The 22,385-nt window shown below is 40.4% G+C and overlaps 1 protein-coding gene across 12 annotated transcripts in view; it reads left to right on the top strand.

Annotated features, from left to right (window-relative positions):
* Window positions 1–15,081, top strand: part of elavl4 (ELAV like neuron-specific RNA binding protein 4) — a 72,299-nt gene extending 57,218 nt beyond the window's left edge. For 6 of the 12 annotated variants that reach the window (XM_047587745.1, XM_047587739.1, XM_047587734.1 and 3 more), the window contains 4 exons: window positions 1,538–1,772; window positions 2,850–2,897; window positions 7,469–7,507; window positions 10,443–15,081. In XM_047587745.1, coding sequence (XP_047443701.1) covers window positions 1,538–1,772; window positions 2,850–2,897; window positions 7,469–7,507; window positions 10,443–10,770 — 650 coding nt within the window. In that variant the 3' untranslated portion in view covers window positions 10,771–15,081. The remainder of the gene's footprint in view (window positions 1–1,537; window positions 1,773–2,849; window positions 2,898–7,468; window positions 7,508–10,442) is intronic. The other 6 variants (XM_047587735.1, XM_047587736.1, XM_047587737.1 and 3 more) reach the window with 6 other exon arrangements.
* Window positions 15,082–22,385: the final 7,304 nt, after the last annotated feature.

Here is a 22,385-nt window from a genome sequence, read left to right as displayed (position 1 = left end):
AATGGCTTAAGGAAAACTCTGTGGTACCATGGTGGTTCTCAAGGACCGCTGCAGTTTTTATATAAGAATTGTTATTTTGTCATTTCAGTGATGACAGCTAAGAAAATACAATATTTGAAAGAGGCGAGGAAATTGCAAATGAACTATTCAGGCAAGAGGTGAAACACATAAGTTTAATGAAATAAATTAATGAGAATGAGTACATTTCCAGATTTTATTTTATGTTTATAGAGAACAGACATCTTATTAGTATGTGGAGCACCAGACACGACAAATTTTCATTATATTATTTACTTTCAAAGAGTTTGTTTTAAAATTTTGTAGCTTGGCTGGAAAGTAAATAACCTTGTGTTGCCTGAGTCCTGGAGAGAAAAAGAGAACAAAAGGGGGGAGTGTGATGGTCAAGGTGCTTCTCCGAATAAGAATTCAGGAGAGCGAGTACCACAAGACGAGCCAACGGGAAGTGTAAAAAAGAAATGGCGAGGGGGCTGGCATGTACAAAAATGTGGAATAACAATAAGGGGGGCTTTTTAAGTGTAAGAAAGAGACTGCACACAATGATGCTCAAACAACATTCCCCTCTTTCTTACTGCCTCTCTTTTATTCAGCCTCAGTCACACAGACATGCCTGTGTGCACACAGTATTATGTAAATAGTCTCTTCGGCAGACTGCTGCTGTCACTGAGCGAGCATCCTCTGGGCCATCTAGGCAGCCTCATTAAAACAAGGCACAGCAGCCATTAATAGATACCAGCGCACATGTACACACAAACACACGCGCACACATATGCATATACAGTCAGTAATGCACACAGAGCATTCACAGACACCAACAAAGGACCTCCCAGGAAGCACATCTTTAAACGTTCCTCTCAGGTGGCAGTCAAAAAATATCTCCAAGGAAACGGCTCAAATGTCACTGAGAACAATGCACGAGGAGTATGTGTATGGACGACTGAAGCGAGCAAGAGGGAAGAATGGACTATGTGGCTTTAAACAGACTCCGGACCGCCACCACAATACAGCTCTATATGCTCTGTCTATGCCTAGTGTGTGTGCATAGGTGTATTTGTGTTACAATTATACTACTTCTTTCAGTCTCGTGCCTCTTGTCAGACCGTGTGTCAGCTGCAGCACAGGAGGTGTGGCCAGCTCAGTGAAGTCAAAATTAAATGTTGGCAGGCAACACATTCAAAGATGATTCAAATGGCTTTCTTTTGTTACCACTCTCTCATAAGAAGTAGAAATGCTATTTCATTGCAGCCGTACATTTCTTTAATTTGTTGAATGTTATAGTTTTAATCTGTAATTTATTATTTTATCACATACCCTTTAAGTCTTTTTTGTTGCAATTTCTCATTTGTTGAAATAAAATATCATGATTTCTAGCCAACCTAGAATTTTCTGCTGTGTGCAAATGTATGAAAACCACTTGAGGAAACACAAAATTATTAGCCAAACATGTAGTGCCAGCAGTGAAAAGTCTTGTCTAAAGCCTGTAAAGTAAAAGGGGCCCTTGTTTGTTTGTGATCTGCTGGCCCCGCAGGTGGCTCCCGAGGTGTGGGCTTCATTCGCTTTGATAAGAGGATAGAGGCTGAGGAGGCCATCAAGGGCCTGAATGGCCAGAAGCCATCAGGTGCCGCTGAGCCCATCACGGTCAAGTTCGCCAACAACCCCAGCCAGAAGACCAGCCAAGCCCTTCTGTCGCAACTCTACCAGTCCCCCAATCGCCGATACCCCGGCCCCCTTCATCACCAGGCTCAGAGGTTCAGGTGAGTACTGGGGCAGAGCAGGGTACAAAGGAGGAGGAGGTGGGGCAGAAAAGAGACAGGATGGGGTGGGAAAGGGTTCATTCAGCGTAGTGGCAATCAGATTATATATGACTTTAAAAGGTGTGTATAATGCAGAGTTTCCAAACTTCAGCCACTGACCCAGTATGAAATCTTCTCATATCATGTTGGTGAGTCAAGTAAAATTCCTAAATAACATGTTGTGGCTGGTCCACTGTTCAGTAGTTTTAAAAGCAGTCTTGCTGACCTTAAATTATGATTGAACAACCAATGTGAGCAGAGTTGTGAAGAGGAGCTAATTAAGATGCCCCTGGTTCTGAAAGTAAAAGTCCATCTGAGTTAGTCTTGTTGCCATCAGTGACAAAGGTAAAAGAGTCACTGTTAGAGCACTTCTACGATGGACATGAGACTGTAAACTGCTGCATCAGAAAATATTGCCCAAATGTGTATACATAAAACAAAGGGTGAGAAGTTTATTATGACTCCCATGTTGCGTTTTGTTAAATGCTCACAGTGCTTTTTTTTTTTTTTAATTATCTGTGTATTCTCACCAGCCTGTTGGTGTTAGACAAAAACAGATGAAGCGCCCATGATTCCTTGGAAACAAAGTTAAAATAATCGACAGTGAGGGTGTGGACACCAATATTCCGCTAATCAAGATAACGCCTAATGTAGCCACTTTGATCGGAACAGACCGGCCTGATTGAGAGATTGATATAAATAACCTCCCAATCATTTTGATCATTTGTCCAATAGGAAACCTAATAACCATGTAAACACTTGATCCGATTGCTTCTGTCTGGGTGGAATAAATACATCCTTTCTGCAGATGTTTACTGCATGTGGAGTAAACATCGAGTGACATGACGTGTTTTTGGGAGGGACACAAACATGGAGGTAGCAAAGCTTATTAGTGTTGGTGTAAACTAAGCTTTTGCAAAGATGAACAAAGCCAGAATGGATTTGGGCAGCAGCTTTGAAAATGTGGGTCTGTATGAATTCAGTGTTAATAACAAAGATAGGAAAAAACATCTTCTTCTTCTGTTATATTTCTGGCAGATTTGGCGCTCCACAGCAGGCAGAACCCCTTTCCACATGTCAAAAAAGGTATATTGTGATTGATGTTTTGTGGCACTTACATCAGTAGGATCACTTTTTAGCGTCCGTGTAGAACAGTTACTTTGTGTTCATGATTATTTCTATTGGGATGATGAAATGTCCATGTAAATGTAGCCATCGAGGACATTGTTAGAAGAAAAGATACCAAAATAATGGGAATTCAGAGAAGGGAAAATACTTCCTAGAACCAGTGGCTCCTCCTCCTTCCCAGCTCTTTCAGGGGTATTATGTAACAAAATGAAACAAAATGCGTAGTCTTAATACAATTAACAGTAAGACTGAGAGCACTTCGGGTTGTCTGCTGAAAATGTTGGGAGTCTCCAGTTAATGTTCTCAGCTTATACGATGACAATGTAAAGAAAGTAATGTGCATCTACCCGAAAATCTATAATATTCTCAAACTGTAACAGAGCATTTAAAGTATAGCGACTAAAAAAAAAAAGAAAAAGTTTTCTGTGTCAAGCTAAGGTCTGCTCTCAATAACAACACTGATTTGGAAAACATTTGTACCAAATGCAATTCATAGATTGTCCGAACAGAGGATGTAACGCCTACACACAGTGAGCATGAGTCATCACACAGTCCATGTAGCAACAATGATGCACCTTTTTCTCCTGTGAACAATCATTTTGGCGAATGCGTCCTCCGTTTGAACAACAGGTGTGAGCTCTGCACCTGGTGCAGGTCTCGGGAAATCAGCGAGTGCGCTCTGTGTGGGTCCATCCAGATCAGAGAGGAGCTGTTCATAAGAGACTGTGGGGTTCTGTCGTTCACAACTGTGTATTTCCCCTCATTTCATCATGCTGCCATCATGTCAATGCTTCCCAGAATCTTCCCCAGGAGGCCTGGGCAAAAACATGTACTGGGGATATAATTTCTGTAAATCTCCATCGAACCGAAGCAGATGCATTTTAATTTGCTCTTTTGACTTTACCACCATAATTCTGCACGATATTGAAAACAGTGAACCATAATGTTATTGTACACAACAAAAAGGCACATATAGATGCGCCAGATTTTAAAGACATCATCCACTGTAAATACCACTAAAGGGCAAATTAAAAAGTATTTCAAAAGAGATGAAATGATTTGAGCTTTAACTGCTTCAGCTTAAATAAATTAAATCATATGAATCTTTTTGCCCAGGTCACTAAACTATATTGATACACACACACACACCCACACACACACACACACAATACACACCAAATAGGAGATCAGTTTGTATATATGCCATTGTTACCAGTCATTTCCTGTAACTCATTAACGACAGTCATGCTTTTTAGTTTCAATGTGTTGACACAGAGATGGTTAGGAGCTACTCCATGTGATCATGTTACCTTTCACCTCAACCACCAAAAACAAGACAGAAACAAGTCATTGCATATTACACACTATCATTGGAACCAACAAGAATGTTTCAGAATTGGAGACAGAATATGTGCTTATACAATTTCCACTCTCTTTCAATAACACTAAGCCGGTCGTGCTGTTTACTCTCCATCAAAGTCAGAGCTTGGAAGGTATTTTTCTTCTGGAGCGGCTTCCCTGGTGTGACACCTGAGCGATGTAGCGTGGCTGTGTGTCTGTGATACGCCAAGCCAATTTACAGGCTCTGCAGGAGAGCTGTCGCTTCTCATCACAACTCACAACCGCAGGACACTTCCTCGCTGTGTCCCTGTGCTCCTGCTCTCCGCTCCCAAGCCCTTCACTAAAACCTCAACACTTTAAAAGTTATAAATGTGATTGATGTGCACAGTTTCCCTTCTTTAAACTGAATCTTTTAAGGACAACAGTGCTAATTGACTTTTCACTGTAACACCTGTCCTGTTAATCGCTTGTGGAGACAAATTCAGGTTTATCTGTTTGTAAGTTCAAGAGACATGTGATAAATATTACATATAAAGTATTGGACATTGTAAAATTGAGACTCCTGCATGTTTAACATAACAAGCACATGTTGCAACTATAAGAATAAAAAAAAAAGAAAAAAACAATGTTTGGCAGAATACCGTGTAATCCTGCTGCCGTTATAATTCCATTTATCCTGTGTGACTAAATCACGTGGGTCTGCTCTAAAACAAGTTAATGTATAATGTGCTTGTATGGTCTCTCTCCAAGACAGCAAACATAATCGACTCAAGCACAATACAACAAGCCCTGGATCCCGGCTTGTTTCCGATCCTCTGTCGTTAACTAATGGTACTAATTAGCAAATTAGCCTTATTATATCCAGAGCAGGAGCCAATTTTAATTGAACAGATTTTTGTTTCAAAAAGGAAAAAACAAAAACGCCCATTCCTCCATTAACATGCATTGACAGGAAGCACAAAAGCCCTATTGTTTATGTCGAGCTTGGAGAGGCAGTGTGAAAAGCTGCCGGAGTGTTTGCGTGGTGAGCTTGCATCAGTGTGTGCGTTCGTACATGTGTGAGAGAGAAAGAGAGGGAGTGAGGGAGTTAGCAGCAGGTTGTTTTGTTGTGGCCCAACGGCCCGGCGGCCAGCAGATGTCTTCATGCTCCCAGGCCTGGAGCGCCTCTCCTCTGAGCATCCTCTCCAATTGACTCATTTACCCACAAAGCAGACTGTTCGTTCCCTTCCCACGTAATGGGCTAATTACTGTTTTAATGGTTCTGTATATCCTTTTTTCTTGTTTTTTGTTTTAGGACTGCTTTTATACTTTTTGGTAATTCTACAATGCACACTCTCTAAATAGCAGGTCTATAATTTACTCAGATAGTTAATGTAACCTGTAAAAGTATTAGAAAAATAACCTCCACTATGGGGACATATCACAATATGCCTTCACTTACAACATTTAAATACATATTAAACATTCACATATTAAAATTTCTTGATGTAAAGTAACTTGTTAGCCTGCTCTTCCAACAACTAACTTATAATTACTAGAGTTCTGCAGGATTTCTAATTTCTAAAGTGTTAATTATTCAGAATCCGTGTTTAATTGTCCCTGATTAGAAGATTACAGATCTGTTATTTCTAAAAGGCAATGTAAATTTGATTTAAATTAATTAATACAAATAACATTATGATTATTAATATTACAAGTTATTCTACTGAAAGCAGGCAAATCCTACTTCCTTAACTGCAAGCTAACAATAAACAGGTTGTGCATATATCAAGTAAGACATGTGATTATGTCGCCTTTGAAGATCGCTAATAGTAGAGTACACATTTAAGATTTTAATATTCTAAAACGTCTTGCTAAATATTGAGGACACATACTGTGTACAAAAGGTGTGGAGAGGGGGCGTACATGTGCAAGAAAGCAAATGCTTGTTGACTGGAAAGAGACAAGGAGAAACAACCCTGATAGTGAAGTCAAAGTCAGAGAGTTTGCAGTGTTTTGAAGAGGAACGAGGCGTCACTGGCCAGCTGTTGCTCAATAAGCCGTGGCCCCTGTCCATTAGGCCAGAGGAGTTAATAAGACATGAGACAGGCCAGACCCAAGTGAGGAATGAAGGTCATTGAGTCACCAAGCAGACTGCATCCATCCATGAGGGCCAACATTTCATACAACCCACAGGTTTCTAAGGCCCTGCTCGCAGACAGACACACAAACACAGCCTGCTTGGTTTCAAAAACACACACACACATTGTAGTTTACCCTAGCTGACTGCAATGGCTGTAGCTCACAGGCAAAAAAAAAAAACATTATGAAACCAGAATATCTCCCAAAAACCAACCCTTTTAGACAGAGGACACCCTCTGACTAACACTCAGTCATTCCACCTGACCTGTTAGCACTTAACAGGTTGACCCCGACCACAAAGACTGACATTCACAATTTCATGGCTAGTTTAACCTTCACTTGTGTTTTTGTTGCTCCACCGCATAGACAACCTACTAATCATCATCACCACCTCTCTCACTCACCATCATTCAAATACCAAACCATTACACTGACAGAACTCTGGATCATTTCCTGCCATCTCTGGTGTTCTCTCAATTGAGTTAGCACACGTTAAAGACCATAGAATACAAACACATGAACCATTAATGTGGTGGCATAAATTGTATGAATACCCACATGCAATTTCCTGCACATAAAATAAAATAATGATTTAAAATCATGTAGCATTGCGGCTAGACTATCATGCCTGTATAGACTAGTGCAATGCTATGCTCTCTCGCCCAGTCTGCCATTAGTGTTCTTTATATTGAGCTGTAATACTGAACTGTGACCAGTCCACTGCTTTAGTCTTGTATAACAATTAAATGGTCGCACCTACAGTAATTGTCAATGTGACTGCAACCCTCTGCTCTGGCATTAGCGCGTGCAGGGCTATGCTAAAGCCTATGAAGGAGCTCAGCGGCTGACTGAGCAAGTTCAGACCATACTGATTGTACTGTAGATTCATTAACTGATGATAGCATTTTCTGGTGGGGCTCCTCAGTGTAATGGACCAACTATAGATGGGTTTGTTTGTTCTTGAGTGAAGAGGACCATGCAGTTCCTTGAGGGACTTAACATTAGTTCCATTGAGTGAGTCGACCATCTGCCCACCATTAACCCCAGAACCCTCCTTCTCTTTACAGGCTGGACAATTTGCTTAATATGGCCTATGGCGTAAAGAGGTAATTAAAAACTTCACCCAATGCCAGATGTCCATGTTGACTCAATGATTTTTCAATATCCTTTTTTTCTGTTCCTTTCTTTTCAGTTTATGTTTCCTTGTATTTTTGCAGTCACTTTGCGTTTGACAATTCGTTCAAGGTCAACTGCATTTTTGGTTCTTTGATTTGTTTGGGTTGTTTTCTCGTCAGCTTGAGTTGGCTTTAAAACCCTCCCAACCACTTACGGTGTTAAAAAAAAAAAAAAGCAGAAAACAATCACTCTTTGTTTTCAGTGGTGATGAATTTGCTTTGTTTTGATTATGACAAGTGCTGGTGTTGTTTGGATTGTTTTGGGTTGTTTCTGTGTATTTAACGGATTTTGTTCTCTGGTGTAAAACTCCTAATTTCAAGATGTGTGTTTTTTAATCTTACCGGATTCAGGTTCTCCTACCTTGTCACTGCACAGCTTGGGAAAATATCTTTAATACTTGAATTCTCTTTGAGATTTACTTCACCAATAGACTTAAGCATTTTGTACGTCAACAATCCCTTATGATCAGAATATTCTGTATGATCTATACAGTCTTTGTCCAATGTAAATAAACACAAATTTTAAATGTGTATATTTAATTGCCTGCCAATACTAGTACAGCTAGTCTCTAGTTAGGACTTGAGATAAGGCTGGATGAACCTGGATCCCTGCTGGAAACAGGAGACGCTGTTTCACTGCAGACAGCTCCAGCTTTGCTCGGCACTGCTCTGCTCAAATTCCTTCCTTTCGCCTCCATGTTTCATTTTGCTTTCTTGTTACCATAGGTGTCACATAACCCAGAGCAGCCGGCACTGTGGTGATAGATGTTTCATGTGCTGACGGTGGCATCTTGCATGTTGCAAGCACACAGGGCACCATCAGTCAGTCAGTCAGTCAGCTTAGCAGCCCGAACAGAACCAAAGTTTTAGCTCAAGTGAAATGTTCTCTCAGCAAGTTCCCCTAAATAGCAGCAATTTTTCGAGAACAGAAGAACACATTGATAGTGATTCATTGTGGCGTTCACACGTTTAACTTAGTAAGCCCTCATTCTGTGTCTTTTTATACATTTCTAAAGGTTTAAATAGTGTCTGATTCAGCTGCCCTGATTGCATAGCATGTCATCGCATTAGAAGTGTTTTTCAGTGATGTGAGATTATTATTATTATTTGAAAGGAAAGCGAAGTGTTAAGAGGTGGAAATGGTTTAGCTGTAGAAGGGACCGAATAGATATCTGGTCAGCTACACTGTTGCTATGCAACCCCAGGTCTTGTCTGTAACATTGGTTTGTGTTTGGTCCCCCTCTGATCGGTTCGCTCGCATACACGTTTACACCCATGCGCGTGCACACACATACACACACACACACACAGTATATGCAGGCACACTCATTTCCAAATCCTCACAGCAGCGGTGTTAGCTAGCCTCCAGACCCCATAAACCTTCAGGTTTCGCTTACAAGTCAAAGTTTCCTCGCAAACATCAGGAGAGGCCATAACGTAGCCAAGCGTGTCAGACAAGGTCTTAATGTGATTACAGATTCAGTTTGGTTAAGTCTGGATGAACACATTGTGGCAGTGTTATTGGGTCTTAATGTAATACAGTTTGCTGTTCTGAGATTCCTATGGTGACAATAAAATAATCCCATAGATCTCAGTATTACAGATTTATAACTACTCTTTTTCATCCCACCTTAATCATGGGGCCGGATATTGACTAATATAATCAGTTTATCTTACACTTTTAATCATAAACCTCTAATCAGGGCAGAGCGCTCAACATTCCCTAGGAGACTGTATTAGCATTCACAATAACCACAAAGGCCAGAAGCAGACTCTGCATGACTAAAGTCATGCAGGAAGGTCGTAGCGATTGCCGACCATATATAGTCACTGGAAAGAGAAGACTGGGGGCTCCAAGCAGCAAGCAGCGTTATCGATCAGTGCCACGAGCTCTGGAATAGAACAGACCAGAACACACCGCAGGAGGGGGAGGAGGGGGAGGAATACACTTTGTACCTTAATGCCACCAGGCTGTAAAGTGCTTCCATTTTCCATTTAGTTTGCTCCCTCTTCCCTCCCTCCTTTTCCTTAAGAAAGCAGCCTTCTCGGAGACAGCTGCAGCAAAGCGGAAATCTCAATTAAAGCACTCCCAATAATGCCTATAGTCGTTTCTTGGAGAGAGGTGGCATAAGAAATGAACCTTTTTATCTCATTTACCTTTTATTTAAAAGTGGGGGTATTTTTTTCTCCTCTCCCTTTCCTTTGAGCAGAAAGGCAATTAAGTGAAGTCAACTGAGGATTCAAATCTCTTGCATCACAAGAAAAAGGAGAAGATTATGAGGCGAATGAGAACAGATTTAGCAGGCTGGTGCATGATCTTTGATGAATTTCTGGCAACGGTTTAATTCAACAACTTCCTGCCATTTAGCACCTAAAGGAGCCACTCGAGGACACAAAGAGAGAGAGAACCTTCGTCTGCGTCTCCTTCTGAAGAAATATAGCCCGGCTAACGCAGCACTGGGTTTTATTCTTGACAGGAGATCTTTCAGGACTGGGAAGCTCTAGCAGGATTTAGTGGCAGCTATGCAGGCGCACGTACGAACTCAAGCAATTAGACATCAACATATATACACATACATTACACCTAGAGCTGTCTGAATCGGTGTAGTTTGGATTGGAAATCGGCATCTGTGGTTAGACTGGTAAATTGTCTGTAGATAGTAGCATGGAGCTGAGCATCATGGCAAGCTTTTTTGAGTTGGAGGTCAGTTTTAAAATTTGGGCTATTGAAGAAAAAGAATATTCCCAGGTTTAAGGCCATGTCATGTACAGTAGATGTAAACACTACTTCTGTGTGCGCCTTCACCTGTTCTGTTAACACGTGCCGTTTGTTTCTGTTTTCCCCCAACTCTGCCTCTTCTCTCAGGTTTTCTCCCATCACCATTGACAGCATGACCAGCCTGGTTGGCATGAACATCCCTGGGCACACGGGCACCGGTTGGTGCATCTTCGTGTACAACCTGTCCCCAGATTCAGACGAGAGCGTGCTCTGGCAGCTGTTTGGGCCCTTCGGCGCAGTCAACAATGTCAAGGTGATCCGTGACTTCAACACCAACAAGTGCAAAGGCTTCGGCTTCGTCACCATGACGAATTACGACGAGGCAGCCATGGCCATCGCCAGTCTCAACGGCTACAGGTTGGGTGATCGTGTCTTGCAAGTCTCCTTCAAGACTAACAAGACACACAAGTCCTGAACTTTAACAGATAGAAGCAGTTGCCCCGCGACTTTATCTGCTCCAAAATTGCCCCCCAAAACCCACCCTCCCTATCCCCTACCTCCACCCGTCCCTTAGCCCCTTCAGTCACTACCACTACCACCCTACTACAGCCATCCAACACAGCAAACTCCAACCGGAACACAAAGCAACCGACAAACCATCAAACAAATTGAACTAGAAATGGCTTATATTATAACTTTGGACCTATAAGCCAATGTTGCCTAAGTATTACAAAAATGAAATGATGAAAATGTTCACGAGTTTTTGGAAGCTCCTGTGATAATGCAGGCTTCACTTTGTTGTATATCCTTTCTGTTTGTTGTGGTTGTTCAAATGATTTCTCTCTTCTGTGTAAACAGTAGCAAATCCCTGTATCCCCTTATTTCAGAGAGGAGAATGTCCTTTTTAGATCGGAACCTTTTCTCTGTCTTGATTCAGGATTTGTTTTTCTTTTGTAAATCCGGATCCACTGTCGTTAGTATTATATACCTCCCTGTCAGTGAAAGGGAGGGGGCTCTTTTTTAAATTGGTGAACCATTCATTCATTTTTAGTGTGTATTAAAAACTTCCCCTTATCAATTATAGATGGGATTCCACGATCCCAGTAACTCTGGTGTAGAAAAGAAATGAATTTCTAACATTGTTTTTGTTTTGTATCGCAAACAAAACATAATGTCTTTCCTCACTGGGGTTCAGGGTGTTGGGGCGAGGGAGGGGATGGGTTAGCTTTCCTGATGACACGTTCAGTAATTTAAGAAAAAAAAAATAACACTGTTGCCAAAGAGAAGATCTCTTTGCTTGAAAAAAAAAAATGCATTTAGAAAAGATAAAATAAATAGAAAGAAGATCTATTTTTATAAATGATGATTAAAATAATAATTATTGAAGAATTTTTACAAGAATCTGGATTTGAAAAAAAAAAAAGAGAAAAATATTTTGACTGGCTAACTGGGGGGGCCGGGGCGGGTGGGAGGGGGCACCACCTTGTCTTGTCGTTCTGCCGTGGTACTTTATAGGATCAGAGGCTGTTTGTGTTTTTGGGGAATCCAAGTCGGTAGTGATTTTGTAGACGGAAGGTTTTGTGAAAAGGGATGCAAACTGAGGCAGGTGATTTTGGTAATTTTTCACATGTGTACTAGTGCGTAATTATTCAACAGCGATACCCAAAAGGGAAGGGAGATGGGTCTTTCCAAGGCCTAACCATCCTTATAGTCCAGAGCCCAAAGCAAGAAGACCCTTAGTCCACTTGTTTTCTTGTTTTTGTCATCAGTCAATATGGGATATCAGTAAATAGATATATTCACATCTATCCATTTAGAGAGCATACTATACATTATATCATTTTCTTCGCTCTGCGTTTGTGAACTTACATTTGAAAAGAACTTCCTTTTAGCGATCAGCAGTAGGTGCTATACTACATTATTCACATATCTTAAATATCCAAGTTTGTTGTTCTATGTGTTGTTTAAAGAAAAAAAAGTACTTCGATGTTGGCATTGAATTGAGCTGCTGTTCTTTGTTTAATATTTGTTTAATGTCGGCCCACAAGTCTGGTGAGACTATTTCTTTGCTGAATAACCGGATTTAGCGACTTCGGGCCTTGTAAGAATCACTGAACAAATTTTTATTTTGTACTTTTTTGTTTGGCTTGCTGACTTTTAGGTTACTTGCTGAGCGTGAAACGTTTGTCAAAACTTAATGATGATTAGCTAGTTCCGTTAGTCTAGATATTTGTTTCCTTAAAAAGGATCTATGACAACTGTGTCTTTATTTGCTGTGTACAAATAGATGATATATATAAATATATATATAGTCTACATTTGTTTTACAATATCTACTGTACTATCTGAGTTGTCACTGTTCTTTTGTTTGAGCTTGTCTTTTTCATATGACAATTTATTATGAAGTGGTGGTTCAGTTACTTAGAAAAACTTGTGAGGAAACTGTTCAATTGTTGTCATGTTGCTTGTGGAGAAAAAAAATTGGATTAATTTTCAGTTACCTGCCGCGGCAAAAGAAACCGAACAAAAGCTTAGAATATAACTGTATTTGTTTAACAGTTTGTTTACTTCTCTATTTTTTAAACTATTTATTTTTCTATTTATTTGTATTTATTATGTATTTATTAATTGATTAATTTATCTGTGTATTTATGTATTTATTTGTTTCATTGTCTGTGTATTTGCGTGATTCTGGTACAGGGAGGGGGACGTTTCTGAGCAAAAGGGAACAAAGCGACTAGTGGAGAGGCTCTTCCAGTAGTCCACTGCACTGAGAGAACTTTTAGTACGTTTGTGCTTTGTACCAATATATCAAAATTACAATATAAAAAAATCTAAAAGTCAAGAAAACTGAAAAAAATGTCTGGAGGGTTGGGGGACGCTCTTCCCTTATTACTAGAAACAGTTACTCGCTATGCATAACCTAGTTAATAGTTAAATTTGCTATTGCTTTTTTCTTGTCTTGTTAAAATGAAATCTTTAGATCTTTTTCAATAAAGTTTAGTCTTAATAGAATGTTATAAACAGTCGTTCTGGTTCAATATAACCTGTGATAAGTTTGTGTAGTTCTAAAAAGCCACTCCGTCCACACCCTCCCTCCACTTACTACCGCTTTGTGATGAAACCTTATGCAAAAATGTGGGTCTGAAAGCATAGTTTTCAGTTTTCAGTAAGCATTTTATATAACATTCAGCTCTTGGAGGCTTGGGCAGATCAATTTTGAAATTGTTGTTTGAGGGTCATTCATTGCACTGGACTAAATCGGTCAAAGTCACTAAAGAGTCAAAACTTATTTTTAAGAATATTCATGTTTTCAAATGACATACCAACAAATCTTTAAAATGAAAAAAAAAAGAGAAATTGTTACCATTGCACACCAACTGTTATTTACAGCAGTTGTTGCTATACTTAAAGAAGTACTCTGGAGGTATAAAAAGGGATTGTACCGATTCTATATTTTATATACTCTAATATGATATATATTATATATTTTGAAAGGTGAAAGGTAAGGGAATGGTTCCAGAAGTATAAATATAAGAAATTGGATTTTTTTTGTTTGTTGTTAAGACTTGAAAACATGAAGGAGGTGTGTTGAGAGCATTTGAAACACTCAGACGCATGCTCGCATATAGTACATCCTTCTCTCTCACACCTCACTCATCTGACAAGCCGGGTCATCTAACATAATTACCATTATCCAACCACCATCTGCAACATCCGATCACATAGTGTTCTACCTTCATGACAAACCAACAAACCAACCAACCAGACCCCTTCATGCTCCCCGCTGCCGTCGGGAGCTTGAATTATGCAACGACCCCAGTAGAATGTTCTGACGTGTGAACTAATTTCCTACACTGTATGACTTTTGAACTCTTACGATGCGTGCCTGTGTTACGCCTAGACCATGTGTGCAGGTGTGTGTGTGTGGTGTGTGTGTGCGCGCGCATGTGTGCATGTTTGTATGCATGTTCCTTTAAGTAACTGTGTGCGTGTTGTGTCCACATATATTTGTTAGCGTGGAGTACATCCATGTGTGTATGTACAGTATATACATATGTTTAGTGTTTGTGCATTTGAGTCCGTTTTAGTGCACATGTATACAGATGTATATGTGTGTGTCCCCCTGAGTGCATGTGCGCGCGCGTGTGACAGAGTTGACACAGGCGATTGTTGGAAGAGTGTGCGTGCATTTGTGTGTGTGTGTGTGTGCGTGTGAATGTGTGTGCATGTCAGGGTGTTTGAAACATGGGGCTGCGTCACCTCGCTCTATGCCCAACCCCTATGGCTCACACCACCCCCTGTAGCGCCTTATAGTGGCAGCCTGCCAGTAGGAACAACGCAGCCAGTAGTGGAGGAGGGAAGGTGAACAGAGGAACTAGGCTCTTCTTGTCAGTTTTCATTTTCCTCCTGAGACGTGTTTGTTTACTATCTGAAAAATCTATAAACGAAATCTTTAAAGACAAAAAAGACGAAAAAATGTTCACAGGGCCCCATGACCGCGGCTCTCTCTACTCTCTCCTGCTTATGTTATTACTTACCAATTATCAATGATGATTATTATGATTATTATTGCTATTATTCTTAGTATTCTTATTCTTATTATTAATCCAATTACTGCGATGAATGACTTCATGTTATCCTTGCTAGTTTAGGTCATTTCTGAAACTGGAAACAAAATAAAAATCTTGCTGTAAATGTTTGTTTTTTCTTTTTCATAAAACTGTTGTGTTTGAATTATTTGTACTTTTGAATGTTGGGACAATAAAATGAGGTGTTAAGAGCTCGGATGTTTCTTGTCTTGGAGAAACACTTTATACACTGCATATCACAATTCACACATTCCTGTAGAATTTGAAGTTGAAACATCATTTAGTGCCTTTTTTAGTTTCCTTTCTTTTGATTGATTAACTGAAAAAAATGAGAAAAAAAAATGATTAGGGCAGAAAATGCCCTTAATAAATAATGCATTTAGTATCTTGCATATTTAGTGAGTATTGAAGAAATTTAGATTTGAGGTTAGTTTATTAGTGTATTGTAGATTAATTAACTGAAAATGTCATGTTTGAGTTTTGGGGTCATCTTGTGCTCAGATGACTAGTGGAGACATTCTCATTATCTCATGTTTAATAACATAACACAGTAATTAGTTAATTAAAGGAAAATTACTTAAAAACAAATGCATCATTAGTTGCATCCCTAGTGTGTTATTCTCCTTCTCTCAACATGACGCAAAGATCGAAAACAACAGAGCTGCAACAGTAAATCACAGATTTAATCTGCGTTCACAGTGACCTTTCTGCTACTAAGGGACAGTCACGACTATGAGGTAGTAAACATAAAACACAGTGGTCTCAGTCAGCTCTCTAAGATGCGGCTTTAGGACAAGAGGGAGGAATCAGGTTCAGCTACATCAGTGAGATGATACTGCCCCCTGTATCTCTGGGTGAAATCTTTGAGCCCTTTCCTACAGGTCAAAAAATATTGTATTTGTAGTCGAGAGGTGCTTTTCATTAAATTTCGCTTTACAACTTCTGACATCCTTACATAAGAATATGAATAGTAGTTGAATGTTTCAAAACTCTACATCTGAAGGCCTCATTACATAAGGCAGGGAGTTAATGGGTAGTTTCTGTGCGACATAGCAAGCAAAACTTGAGTGAAAATGACATTATGAGTAGTCATGCAATAATTCTTCACAATAAGGTCACAGAAGTGTACAGATAGCTACTTAAAAAGTATATAAAAGTTGGAACAGCACTGGTAAAACCCTACATAAAAAACCTGCATGACTTCCAAGGGACCTGAAGAAGAGTGGTGATTGTTTTGCTTTAAGTGCACAATAAAAGTAGTGCTGGGCAGTATGACCAAAAATGTACTTCACAGTCATTTTCAAAATCCTGATGCAATCACAGTTGTTTTTTTTTTTACATTCATAATCACGTGTTCACAACGTTGTCTACTGTTAAGAATTAATGCAGTAGAGGTTATCAAGATGAAATGAAGAAACAGGGACAATTACCGTTTAAATAAAAATATTAAAACCGTCCTTAAGTGCAAACCATCCAAAATTCTAAATTGTCTTTTTACTTCATTTAACTTTTTTTTGTATTCAAATGTCCCACCAATAACAAAATTTTACAAGGCTACATTTGAATACATCAAGACAAAGAAATTGAACCTCGTCTGATGCTCATAATTACTGAGTAGAACATGAATGAGTCATAATACAATTCAATGCAGCCACCCGAGTAGGTGCTTATGCTTAACTGGGTACTGTGGACAGAGATAGTATATGTGAAACATGCAGATAGCCTCAAAACTATTAACGTTCGGCAACACTTGGAATCGTTACTCTACAACGAACTGGCTACTTGCCCATAATGTAGCCCAACTCTCAATCGATGACAGCTAGGCTCTGATGTCCTGCGTCTCTGCTCTTCTGCTCCTAGTCTTGTCCTCCCTCTCAAGTCTTTTCTGGTGTTCAGATTTGTGTTTTTTGGGGCATCATCTTAATTGATCTTCCTATCTGCCTGTTGGAGTTCATTCATTCACGCTCACTTAACTCACATGGGAAAGAAAAACCATAGACCAAGCCATTTTTAAGAAGGGGCCAAGGGGGTTATTGAAATTATTAAAATTAAATTATTGCATGACTGTGTGGCTTTGTTTTAGCTCAGATTCATTAGTATGAATATATATTAGCTAAGTTTATGTATAATAATTTAGTCATAGACTACTGGCGGCTGTCTGTTGACTCTAATGGGCTGTGGGCCCTTAGAATTGTCATTACCTTTCCCCTGTATACCACGCACTGCATTTGGTTGCTATAAAAAAAAAAAAAAAAAAAAAAAAAAAGTAAATAAGCTTAAGATTATAACCCCCGGTACTCTGATTAGCATGAGTGAGTGTCTCACTCAGTACGTTTACAGCTTAATTGAGGTATGCTCAAAATTCGACTTTCTCACTACAGTCCTTGTCCCAGTTTACATGCACCGCAAGAAAATCGAATAAGTGTTCTCCTCCTCCACACTAGGTGGCGATACGTGTCTTTTCAGCGGGATAATACTACGTTAATAAGGCCCGATTTCCAGCTGGTTTACGTGATATAATAAACAAGAGTCGTTCATGCGGCGGACCGGCATTTGAAACAACAACCAGACGAATAACACTACATTTTTTAATCATGTACGTAATGTTCGCGCTACTTCTGGTGCAGGTAAGATCCGCGCTATCCCCCAGACGGCTCCGTTTCTCTTCTTCTTCTGCGATCAGCTTTCTTGGACGTTTTTGTTCCGGGGTCGCACGCTAATGCAGCGGTCATTATCCAATTGAAAACTCCAATTCAAACGCATTATCTGGGTGTGCCAGACATGCCTGTAAAGAAGACAACTGATCCCAGCAGCACTACACAAGTGGGTTTTGATGCTCTAAGAAAAACTTGCACCAAGGACCAAATGAGCCAAGGTTGGTGATGTCCAACCTATAAAACCTTGCAAAAGTGTGGGGTGAGGCACAGCATGCAGCAGCACACACCTCTTAAACGGAAACTCCCTTAAAGAGAGTCTACAATGTCGCTAGACTCCTGGTAGAGTGAGCATGCAGACCAGCAGGGAGTTAAAGTCCCTTGCTGGTATAAGCGAGGGCAATAGTGCTCACTATCCAGTGGGAAAGACGTTGTTTGGACACCAGTCTTCCTACATGTGGCCTTGCCCAGGACACAAATAATTGGTCACTCTGTCTAAAACCCAGAGTTCTGTCCAGATAAATTCACAATGCACAAATTGGACATGACAGCATCCTCGCCAGTCTGCCTGTAATGTTATTCAGTTAGAGATGATATTTGATTTATTTATTAATTCAGTTATTTATTTAGTTTACCTGGGGTGCCAGTCAGGTGGTAGCCTTACAATAATAGTTTGTTTTTCATTTCTATGGGTGGTTTTAAATCAAAACCCAGACAAAGGATGTTCAAGCATAAAACTTAACAACCAAGAACATCAACAATGAATCCCAACACGTTCTTTTTCAACAGTATATATTGAAAAATAGTTAAACAAAAAATATAAAAACCAACCAAAAATGCTTTCAGTGATCAGCAATATTTCAGTCTTTACTTACACAAAACATTCCTTCTTCAGGTTTCATAGAAACAAAGGTTTTCCCATTCAGTTCATGGCTCAAAAAAAAGAAGAAAAATAGTCCAAATCCAACTGATTTTAATTTGTTCTTTTTGTTTTAATAGAAAAATAATGTACTCACAGCTGGCACCTTTAGAGTTCTCTCAGTCAATATGAGTCTGTCAGTCAGTTCAGTCAGTCATAGAAAAAACTGGAGTTGGTCAACTTTTTGGACTCGAAAAAAAAACACGATAAGAGATCCTTGGGGAAATAGACACTTGACAAGAGCTTAAACTACCCCAACTTTGCAACTAACCACAATATATGGAGCTACCGAGAGTGTGCTTCCACTATGCTCCTACAGGTGTGTCTCCTAATGAGCGTGACGTCATGCTCCAAGGTCAGCACAATTCCAATGAGAGATCATTACAAGGCTGAAGAAAGCCTGACCAGGTGACAAGGTAATAACTTAATTAATAGATGAGAAACCAACAAAGTCTTCATCCTCTGACTCCTCTTCAAAGATTCAACAATTTCATATTTTAATGGATTTAATTTCTGCATGGCCCTGTATGGGCCTTTCCATCGAGGAGCAAGTTTGGACAAGAAGGATTGGTCCCGCTTGGAATATGGGTGAGTTTTCAGCCACACTCTGCTTAATTCTGCTTAACCCTGCTCTCTTCTGTAGCGATCGTAATTAAGTTTCTGACGAGTTCTTGCTTTTTGGACATTCTTTGCTATAAACTGTTTCAAGTCCAACAGTTCAAGCTGCTTTTTGATCGGCTGGACTATCTGGCGTGCACAAGGTTGGGCTCAAATCCATATCAATGGGTCCTTAAAGTGGTCAGCTAATGTTGACATCAGCCAGATATATACGGAGCTGTTGAGGGCAAAGCGAAACTCAGGCAAGTACCTGTCCCATGCTTTGGGGTTCCCTTTGACATAGGATGCAATCATGGCTTTGTGGTTTCAGTTGACATGTTCCGTTAGGTTGGTTTGTGGATGGTATGGTGTGGTCTTCCTTTGACGGAGATTCCAATTCATGCAGGTCAGCCCAAACACGGATGACAAAAACTGTGATCCCTGGTCAGAGAGGATGCAATCTGGCACTCTCCAATGGGTGAGTATCTCTCAGAGACTGTTTCAGCAGTGACTTGTCATAAAGGAAAATGCTCCACCCAACATGATAAGTAGTCCACAAACACTAACAGGTACAGGTTTACATTTGATGTTCGGTGAAATGGCCCCTTGATATCCACCCCCAGCATTTCCTATGGCCAGCTATGTTTTTTTTCCCAAGAGGTCTCCAATGCTCTGGCTTGTGTAATTGACAGGTTTGGCAGCATTGGACATAATTGTTCACTTCCACACTCATTCTGAGCCAGTATGCCAGTGCCTGTAGTCTTTTGTAGCTTTTATATCTTCCCAGGTGGCCAGCTAGTGGGTGGTCATGGAAGAGAGTGAGCAGTTGAGGTTGTAATGATATAGGGATTTATACCTGGTACAAGGTTTCATGGGGAAGCTGGACAACACAATACATCTTGTCCTCCAAGATGGTAAAATGTGTGGAAGGGTTGGTTCGTGTCTCTCCAGTTTCAACAATAGAGTAATACAATTTCAGAATCTCAGGGTCAGCTTGCTGGGCCTTCCAAATAATTTCATCTGATATTTGTAGATCTCTTATCATTTCTCTTTTCAGAGGTTGGACTGTGGCACAAGTGGTTAATTGACTATTGCCTGCCTCATAGGAGCTCTGAACAAAGCATCTGGTATGGTATTATACTTATAGGTGCTTGGTTTTGGTGTTTTGAAGACCCAGACCAAGGATGAGTGATCCGTGACAACAGTGAATGATCTCCCCTCTAGGTAGTACCCCCATTTTTCCAGGTCCCAAACAACAGCGAAACACTCCTGTTCAGTGGTGGAATCATTTTTTTCAGCAGAATTGAGTGTATGAATGGCAGATGCAATGACACTTTCTGTTCCCAATCCTGCATGTTGAACTTGCACAGCTCTAAGACCTACATCACTGGCATCAGTGTATACAATGAAGGGTGAACTGAAGTCTGGATGACCCAATATATGTGGGGTTGAGAGGTTCCTTCAAACTGGCAAAAGCAAGTTTGGCAAGCTTGTGTCCAAATGACAGCTTTGGTCTTTTCTTCATCCACCTGCACTCCATCAATCCACACCACATGGCCAAGGAACTTAAGTGATGCTCTGAAAAATTGGCTTTTCTTTAGGTTCACCATTAGGCCAGACATCCTCAGTTTATCCAACACAGCCTGTATGTCATGGTAGTGCAGCTGCAGAGAGGGAGAATGAATTATAATATCATCCAGATAAACCATACAAATTTTCCCTCAAAGCTCCCGCAAAACAAGCTCCATTAAACTCTGGAAGGTAGCTGGTGCATTTTTTAACCCAAAGGGCATGACTTCAAACTGGAATAATCCAAAAGGGCAGATAAAGGCCGTTTTCTCCTTGCTATTTTGGTCCATGGGTACCTGCCAGTACCCGCTGTTGAGGTCAATGGTGTGAACTGGAGAACCAGCCAAGGATTCCAATACTCTCTGTATATTTGGAATGGGATAAGCATCAGTTTGAGTTTCTGCATTCAGCTTCCTGTAAACAACACAGAAACGTAGTTTGACATGGTTCTTTTTAGGAACAAGCACAACAGGAGCAGCATAAGGTGATGAGGAGGGTGTGATCACTCTGGGCTCCAACATCTCATTGATGTGTTCCGCCATTTCCTTTAGCTTGGCATGGGAACAACTGTAGGGTTTTTGCCTTATTGGTAGGTTGTGGGAGAGCAGAATACTGTGAGACAATACACGGGTTAAGACAACTTTTGCAGTACAAACATTGTTGTTCATCTGTAGTTTTGTCCGTAACTATTCTCTTCCAGCCTCATCGAAGTGTGCGGCCTGAATGATTGATTCATACAGTTCTCATCAACGGGGTCAGTAAAAGTACACTGTGCCAAAACCATATTAGGTGGTAAGGCAGAGTAGAATGCAACACGTAATTCATTTACTGGTTCTCTTATGAAATGATGCTTCTTCTTGTGTGAGGATTTGAGCCAGTAGACGTTTTCTGAGATGTCGAAACTGTAACGCTGTCATGAATGCAAAGTTGCAAAGCTGGATATCCAACTCACTCCAGCCATGGGGATGACTCTGTGCACCATCAGCCAGATAGAGTGGGCTTTGATTCCAGGGTCTCATCTGTATCTGACTCTCTTTGAACTGCTTCCAGATGGTGTCCTTGATGAGGGTGTATGATAAACCAATGTCGTGGATGGCATTTCCCCTCCATGAACCTACTGAGAATGGAACCACCAACTGTCGAGGTGCACTGTCACATTGTGGCATTGGTGGTTCAAAGATCCTTTGGTGTGAGAGGGTGTTAACAGTAGGTGGATGGTTTCTATCTCTACATGTCTGACTGATCTGTTCATTGTGTTGCTGTTGATTCTTATTCCTTCCAGGTTAGTAGTGAGGACAGGCTGATGGAGGATGTGATTCTTTTCAGCGCCAACAGTGAACTTGGGGAATAGCAGGTGAATGGTGGGACTGAGAAAACTGGGAGGCAGTGTTAGATTTTACTGTTTTTGTAGGTGTTTTTTCCTTGTCCGTCTCTAACTGCTGTTCAAACCATTGCCTCCACAGTGGGTACATTACTGCTCCTTAGATAACTAGCCAGTGCAGGATTGATGTTCCTCAGGGTAAGCTTAACCAGCTCTGGCTCTATGATTTTTGGGTTACATCTCTTGCACAATGACCAGTACATACATGCAAAATCTCTTATGCTTTCATTTTCACCTTGTACACAGGTTCTGACTCTTTCAGCAAGCTCATCCTTAAAATCTTCAGATAGCAATGCAGAACAAAATCGCTTCTCAAACTCAGCCCATGTTGTGATTTCCAGGCGAACAACATCCCACCAATCCAGAGCAGTACCATGC

Source organism: Mugil cephalus, chromosome 6 (genome assembly GCF_022458985.1).
Source record: "Mugil cephalus isolate CIBA_MC_2020 chromosome 6, CIBA_Mcephalus_1.1, whole genome shotgun sequence".
NCBI classification, from domain to species: domain Eukaryota; kingdom Metazoa; phylum Chordata; class Actinopteri; order Mugiliformes; family Mugilidae; genus Mugil; species Mugil cephalus.
Note: the sequence above shows the minus strand (reverse complement) of the source record. Positions and strands in the feature narration are given on the sequence as shown.